Source organism: Triticum dicoccoides, chromosome 3A (assembly GCF_002162155.2).
Source record: "Triticum dicoccoides isolate Atlit2015 ecotype Zavitan chromosome 3A, WEW_v2.0, whole genome shotgun sequence".
NCBI classification, from domain to species: Eukaryota; Viridiplantae; Streptophyta; class Magnoliopsida; order Poales; family Poaceae; genus Triticum; species Triticum dicoccoides.
In genome coordinates, this window is record NC_041384.1 from 31,917,454 (window position 1) to 31,924,953 (window position 7,500).

The window sequence follows — 7,500 nt, forward strand, 5'->3', positions numbered from 1 at the left end:
TTCCATAATCTGGACACAGAATGTGTCGGGCCATCACTTCTCCATGTCTGAATTACTTGAATCATTTACCATCCTAAGTGCAGAAATCCATCTAATCACGTCGCATATTCTGAAGGAGAACACATATTCAGAAACAGTTCACAACATTATAGGCTGCAAAAGCTCACCTGCATCTGTACAAGAAGTTCGGTTTTTATTCTCCTGGAAGCTTCACTTTCATTGCCTTCTCCACGTGTACCGCACAAGGAATCAATTTCATCAATGAAGATAATTGATGGGGCATTTTCGCGAGCCATTTGGAAAAGATTAGCAACTAGTTTCTCGCTCTCTCCCATCCATTTTGAAACAAGGTCTGATGAAGATATGCTGCAGGTAAATTGAGGGCATTAATATGGTATAACCTTAAGGATGTTGTATTAGCAGTACAAAGAAATGGAAACTAGTAGGAAATGAACGTTAGCAATATACATGGGCACATCCAGAAGAAAGAACATGCAGCTTATTCAGACATATTTACATGGGTAAATTTGATATATGCCACTACAAAGTTTCCCTGTTTCGAAAAATGCCATTACAAAGTTCACATGCTTTGAAATACGCTATTGCATACCCTTTTCAAGGATTAGACACCATAACATGTATGTATTTCATTTTGTATATGGACAAAGTTGCCCCTTCGGCCAAGTCAACAGCTAGCCGCTCCCAATCCCATTTTTCCTTTCTGTCTCTCTGAAATCAGCCAGCTTTGGCCCTTGGAAACTCGCCGTCGCTGGTGCTGCTCCTAGCTGCCAGCTCCTCCACTTCGCCAGAGCTGCTGCTCCCAAGTGCTGCTCTCACCCACCACCTCTAGTGCTACAACCAGCCGCCGGCTCTATGCTGCACAACTCAACTTTCACTATTTGCCCTTGGTGCTCGGTGTCCGCGACCCCGATGACGGCCGAGAACGGTGGCACGGTGGCAATGTGAAACCTGAAGCTAAAGCGACGTGAAGCAAAATTGACAGCATATGCATTGCTTGTTTGATGTTCCAGTAGCTGCTGCATTGCTTGTTGTTCCAATTGACAACTTGACTTAAATAACATACCACTTGGATTTGCAGGAATCATACACTCCTGCAACCACCAGCATCCGCACTAGTTGCCTCCATGTCTCTCATCTAGGTCTAGGTTAACAAAGGGGAGAGGATAAGAGCAAGGGTGCCGGTCCGAAGAGCTGGGACGTGGCGGCAAGGAACGGAACTGGTGGAGGAGACCAGGAGCAGCGGAGGCAAGCCGGCGGGCAGGAGCAGCGGCGGCACGGCGGCCGAGGCAGCAGGCGTGGTGGCTGGGACAAACAGAAAGAAACGAGAAGAAAAGGGGATCGGGGTGTTGTTGAATTGGCGAAGGGGTACCTTTGTCCATGCACAAACTATTAAGGGAAGTGCATACCTGTTATTGTGTCTAATCCCTCAAAACGGTATGAAATAGCATATTGCAAAGCCTATGAACTTTGTCATGGCATGTTTCAAAATCAAAGAACAGTATTTTTCCAAAACCAGAAACTTTGTAGTGGCATATATCAAATTTACCCTATTTACATATTTGCCAAATGTAAAGCCTATTGTATAACCTGCAATGCGCTCAGCCCGCATAAATGTTCATGGTACCTAGCCACTCACATATTTGCCAAATGTTTTATGGTGCGGCTACATATACATTAGGTGTTACTACTCTTTAACATAGGAATCAATGTGTGGTTAAGCTACTCATCTGGAAATCAGAAGTGCAGCTCTGGAAGTATTTAGGATGGAGAAAAAATTCAAATTGTTTTCTCAATCTGGCTGAACACAGCTCATCTGATAATGTTTACAAAGTAAGACCTCAGATCTTAAGATATATTACGACTAAAACATGGCAAAATTATTATTTTTTTGAATGCATAGATGATTTGACCCACCAATTATTACAGGACCATATCTCTTGTTCTCACAAAATTCATTTTAATGCACATAACAAATGTAAGCATAATAAACTAACATCCTTTCATACAACAATATACTAATACTGCATCATTTTCTAAAACAAATTGCATGTAAACATCAAAAGTTCCCTACTTCAGCCAAGGTTTAAACATATCATACTCTAAGGTGTGCACATGAAAAGCAACACCCAAACCAAGTGCAACTTATTAAAGCTGCTATCTTGGGACACACCTCACAAGAGAGAACGTTTTACAAAAGGTTTTTTTAGCAAAAACTCTTTTGCCTGCATCAAATAGAATTTTCATGAAGAGGGCATCTGCCTTCAATCTTTTATGATGTTCCTGTAATACAGGTGAATAATATGGCTCTTGTAGATACATAAATGATGTACTACTAGTATGCCAAGTTAATTACCTTAACTCCTTATCTAGAAATTTGCACTAAACATACATGCTCAATATTGTCAACCATGCGCAAATGAACCACCATGAGAAATTCGAAATCATAGCAGTAAAAAAAAGTGAAAACACTAGTTGCTGCACATGATGAACTACTACAAAGAGACACTTTGGAAACCTAAGTGATACCCTAAAATATGAATTGCAGGCCTGCATGTCCTTGTTGGCACATAAAACCGCTTTATATTGTGTGAGATTCGCTTACATGATGACAAAGCCAATTATCAACACATGGAAAGTAGAGATAAAACATGGTACTCAGTGAGGAGAGAACAACTAGCAATTGTGTCATCATCATATAAGAGAAGTCCCAATGTAGAAAAAGCAAGAAGTCAATTCCAACGCATACGATGCTCCCGTGCAGGAGCATATATAACATAAGCTGGTGGAACTAGAACAATCACAAACTCACAATATGAAATGTACCCGCCCAATATAATTATTCCAAGCAGAACAGTGAATAAATTTGAAATTTTGAGTAGACTATGAATCATCTATACCAATTGTGCAAACACTTATCTACTGTTCCAAACACATAGGATTGGTTTCTGTTAACTATTGGACAAGTAACAGGATAATATCCTGCAAATTAGAGTTCAGCAATAAATCTAGGTAGCATAAACAATAGGCAAAGGATGCTCTAAGGTTGTTAATTTGGCACCAACAGATAACTGATTACCCAAAGGTAAAAGACGTCCAACCAAAAATCATTCACCAACAGATAACTGATTACAGAAAGGTAAAAGACGTCCGACCAAAAATCATTCAAGGATGAAATCAGTGAGAATAAAGGTTAGTGTGTAGGTGAAATATATGATAACTACCTGAAGAATGTCGAATCAGCCTCGGTCGCAACAGCTTTAGCCAAATAAGACTTTCCTGTTCCTGGTGGACCGTACAGAAGAAAAGCCCTCCATGGCCTCCGCTTACCTAGAGAAAGGGACACTCCATTAGTTGCACATCAGCAGTTACCTAAAAAAAGTGCTCCCCAGTATATGATAGTTGACTGGTTAAGGACACAAACCCTAAAACAGACACCAGTTATGAAAGTATTTGGAGAATCTCGTGGTATTCAAATCTCATACTCCCTCCGATCCAAAATAAGTGTCGTGGTTTTAGTTCAAACAGACAGTTAGGAACTGAAGCTAATTTTTGCTATACTAACAATCGAAGATCCATACTCACAAGCTGTACTGTAAGAAACCAATGTTTCTATGGCTCTATGGTTAACTCTTGGTTTGATAATCATTTTTTAATTCACACTGCCACCGTCACTGGAAAAAAATTGGCTCTACTACAAACTGTTATCTCATACAAGAGCGACGTAATTATAAGTTTCTGCTACATTTACCACCAAGCTGTACTGTAAGAAACCAATGTTTCTATGGATCTATGGTTAACTCTTGGTTTGATAATCATTTTTTAATTCACACTGCCACCGTCACTGGAAAAAAATTGGCTCTACTACAAACTGTTATCTCATACAAGAGCGACGTAATTATAAGTTTAGCAAGGTTCTTTGAGAGGATTAGAGAGTCAAAAAGTTACTGAATATAATTTGCCAGACACCCCTACGTTACACGGACCAAGGCTCAGTCTGCGGTTGCTGAACTGTGCTGTGTTGTGCTTACTTACAATTGGCTGTGAAAAATCATGCGCGAAAAATAGGCAAAAAACAGGTGAAACAACGCAGCCTAAGTTTGCTCAATACAAATCGATCTAGCATACATGCTCATGGTAGTTCAAAATTATGAATAGTTCATGCTCACCCAATCAGATTCAATCAAGATCAAGATAAACAAAAAGTTATGAACTAGCAAAGGTTCTTTGCGAGGATTGAAGAATCAAACAAGTTTCTGAGTGTAATTTGTCAGACATCCCCACGCTGCACCGACTAAGTTTGTTCAACACAAATCTATGCACTGATGGCGGTTCAAAATTATGCTTTATCTACAGACAAAAACCAGCTTGTGTAGCATACTTTCGACATGCACGCCAGAACCGAATAATTCATGCTCACCCAACCAGGTTCAATCCAGATCAAGATGCATATGGTTCTACTCCATACTATTATCCCGTACAAAAGCGAGGTAGTTATAAGTTTAGCTTAGCAAGTTTCTTTGCCAGGATTGAGAAGTCAACAAGGTTCCTGAACATAATTCACTAGACATTCCTGCGCTAAACCAACTAAGTTTGTTCAATGCAAATCGATCTAGTAGACGCGCTCATGGCAGCTCAAAATTATGCTTATTCTGCAGACAAAAGCCAGCTTGTGTGGCATGTTTTTACCTGGAATCCAGAACCGAATAATCCATGCTCATCCAATCAGATTCAATCGAGATCAAGACGCACAGGGCCTATCTATACAGCAACTAAAATCGCCTCATCCTTGGCGACGAATAATTAGGTAGGATTACTGGCTTCCTCTGGAAAAGCTCACCTGTGAAGAACTGGGGGAACTTGACGGGCAATATGACGGCCTCCTGCAGCGCCTGCTTGGCGCTCTCGAGCCCGGCGACGTCGTTCCACTTGATGTTGGGCTTCTCGGTGATGATGGCGGAGTTGAGGCCGGCCCTCAGCTTGGACTGCTCGGAGTCATCCCCGCCGGCGCCGTCGCCTCCGCCGTCCTTCCCCTTGGTCTTGGGCCGGGTGGCGACGGCCGCGTCGCCGCCGTTGGGCGCGCCGGGGGGGCCGCCCCCGCCCTCGTCGAGGACGGCCCGGATCTCCTCCGCGCGGCGGAGGTACTCGGTGAACTTGGCGGTGATGGCCTCCTTGATCTTGGGGTTCTTCTCGTACTTGAGGTGGGTCTTGAAGTACTCGAGCGCGTTCATGTAGAGCGGGAACGCCTTGACGTAGTTGCCGGCATTGTCCTCCTGGACGGCCTGCTTCACGTACTCGATCGCCTGCTCCTTGAAGTTGCTGTACATCGGGGGAGAGCTGGAAAGGCGCCGCCTTTGCGGCGGATTCCGGCGGATCGGCGCGGGGGGCAGGCCGGGGGAGCGCGGGGGCGGCGGATTCGGCGTGGGGAGGGGCGGGGCGGGGCGGCGGCGGCGGTTGCTTGGCCCTGGGGTTTGACGAAGGAGGTGGGAAGATGAGGAGAAAGAGGAACGGAGACGAGACGCGGTGCGGTGCGGTGGGGAAAAGGAGACGAAGACAACCGGGGAAGCGTGTTTTCTCTTTTCCTTTTTTTTATTTGCTTCATTTTTTATGTGTTTTCTAATACTAATTGCGATGAGAGAAGGATTCGGTTACTCAATTTGGGAGGGACTTCGATTGTACCTGTGTTGTAACAAAATTGAAATTATTTTTTCGCTTCTTTTGAGAGAGCTTAGTTTTTCTTTAAACACAACAAACGCACACGTTCATACATACACACATACACTTATATCTCTATAAACGCTCACACATATGAATGGACGCACACACACGCCCTATCTTATGAGCACCTATGAGTTATTGAGCTGGCACAACATAGCCTATTGATAATCTTACTGAGACAGCCTCATGTATAGTCAATCAAAAATATAAAAGGTGAACATGGTTTCACGCGCAGTAAATTTGAAAACTCCGACAAGAGAAACACACAAAACCCTTTGGCTACGGTTTCTTGTGCCTACCGCCGGTGCCGTCGTCGGTCTACCTCGTCTCTGTGGTCTTAGGGCCATGGAGGTGTGGTGGATCCCAGTCCATGCCGGCGGGAGGACTCCGTTTTTTCATGCTCTTTTGAGTTTTTTTAGGGTTTGTGTCCTACTCAGAGAGGCGAGGCGGCGGATGTTCTCTGAAAATGGAATAAGGTTCTCTATCCCGGGGGTGCGTGTGGAAGTTTGTCTCCGGCGGATCTCGTTGGATTATGTCAGCGTTTGTCTTCGGTGGATCCACGTGGATCTTGTCTTCGTTCGTCTGTGTTCGTGTGTCTACAGATTAGATCCTTCTGATCTACGCTTCTCTTCATCGGTAGTGGTTGTTGTTCTAGTGCGCTGGTCCTATGGGGCCTTAGCACGACGACTTCCCGACTGTCTACTACAACAAGGTTTGTCCAGCTCAGATGAGGGAGGGGCGAAGACGGTGGCACACCTTCGGCTCGCTCCAGTGCTAGTAGTAGTCGCTAAGTGGTCTACGGACCTATATGTATTTTTTTTACTTCTTGTGTTCTTTGTGCTACCTTGACAGTTAATGAATAGATCATAAGTTATTCTCACAAAAGAATTACTAGAAAAAATTATTATTTTTCCTTTTGAAATTTTGGGATACCAAACTTGAATTCTACTCACTTGTGATGTTTCATAAAGTATTGGCACCCGTGTATTCTCGGTGAAGAAAAATATAATTGGGACATTACTATTTACCAAACAGTGTTTTTAAATATAGCTTTGAGTCTTTTTCATTTTTTTCTCAGAATACCACGGATTTTATTTCAACGTGAACTTCATAAATGAGTATACCAGTCGACTATGTATATTACAAAAAGAAAACTTTTGATTTTTTTAGTACTCCCTTCGATCCAAATTAATTGACTTAATTGAGTTGTATTAAAGGAGCATCAATTAGTTTGCATCGTGGTGCACATCATATCCCTTACCTCTAGCTCTCGTGCAAACTCTTTTCTAGGGTTTCTCTGTCTCTCGCCTGTGCCGCCGCCGGTCCGCTTCGCCTCCTATGGTCCTTGGATCATGGAGGCGTGGTGGTTCCTGGCCCTTGCCGGCGAGAGGGCTTCGTTTTTAGGTGTTTTTTGAGTTTTGTTAGGGTTTGTGTCATGCTCAAGAAGACGAGGCGGCGGTGACTTCTTGAAGATGGAATAAGGTCCTCTCTGCGTAGCCTCCGTCTCGGTGATGTTTCAAGCATCGTCGGAAAGCGTGTGTAGGTTTGTCTCCGATGGATCTCGTGGGATCAGGTCGGCATTTGTCTTCGGTGGATCCGACTGCATCTGGTCTTCGTTTGTCTACGTATGTGTGTCTGCAGGTTGGATCCTTCTGATCTACGCTTCTGTTCATCGGCGGCGGTTGTGTTCTGGCGCGCTGGTCCTATGGGGCCTTAGCACGACGACTTCTCTACTGTCTACTACAACAATGTTTGCCTGGCTCC

At 43.8% G+C, this 7,500-nt stretch overlaps 1 protein-coding gene across 1 annotated transcript in view; it reads right to left on the minus strand.

The window, feature by feature from the left end:
• LOC119266854 (protein SUPPRESSOR OF K(+) TRANSPORT GROWTH DEFECT 1) overlaps positions 1–5,458 on the minus strand; it is a 7,208-nt gene extending 1,750 nt beyond the window's left edge. The window contains exons 1-3 of the mRNA XM_037548130.1: positions 4,859–5,458; positions 3,243–3,348; positions 168–366 (exon numbers count right to left, since the gene is read on the minus strand). Of these exons, the coding sequence (XP_037404027.1) occupies positions 168–366; positions 3,243–3,348; positions 4,859–5,345 (792 nt within the window). The 5' untranslated portion in view covers positions 5,346–5,458. The remainder of the gene's footprint in view (positions 1–167; positions 367–3,242; positions 3,349–4,858) is intronic.
• Between the last annotated feature and the right edge of the window lie 2,042 nt (positions 5,459–7,500).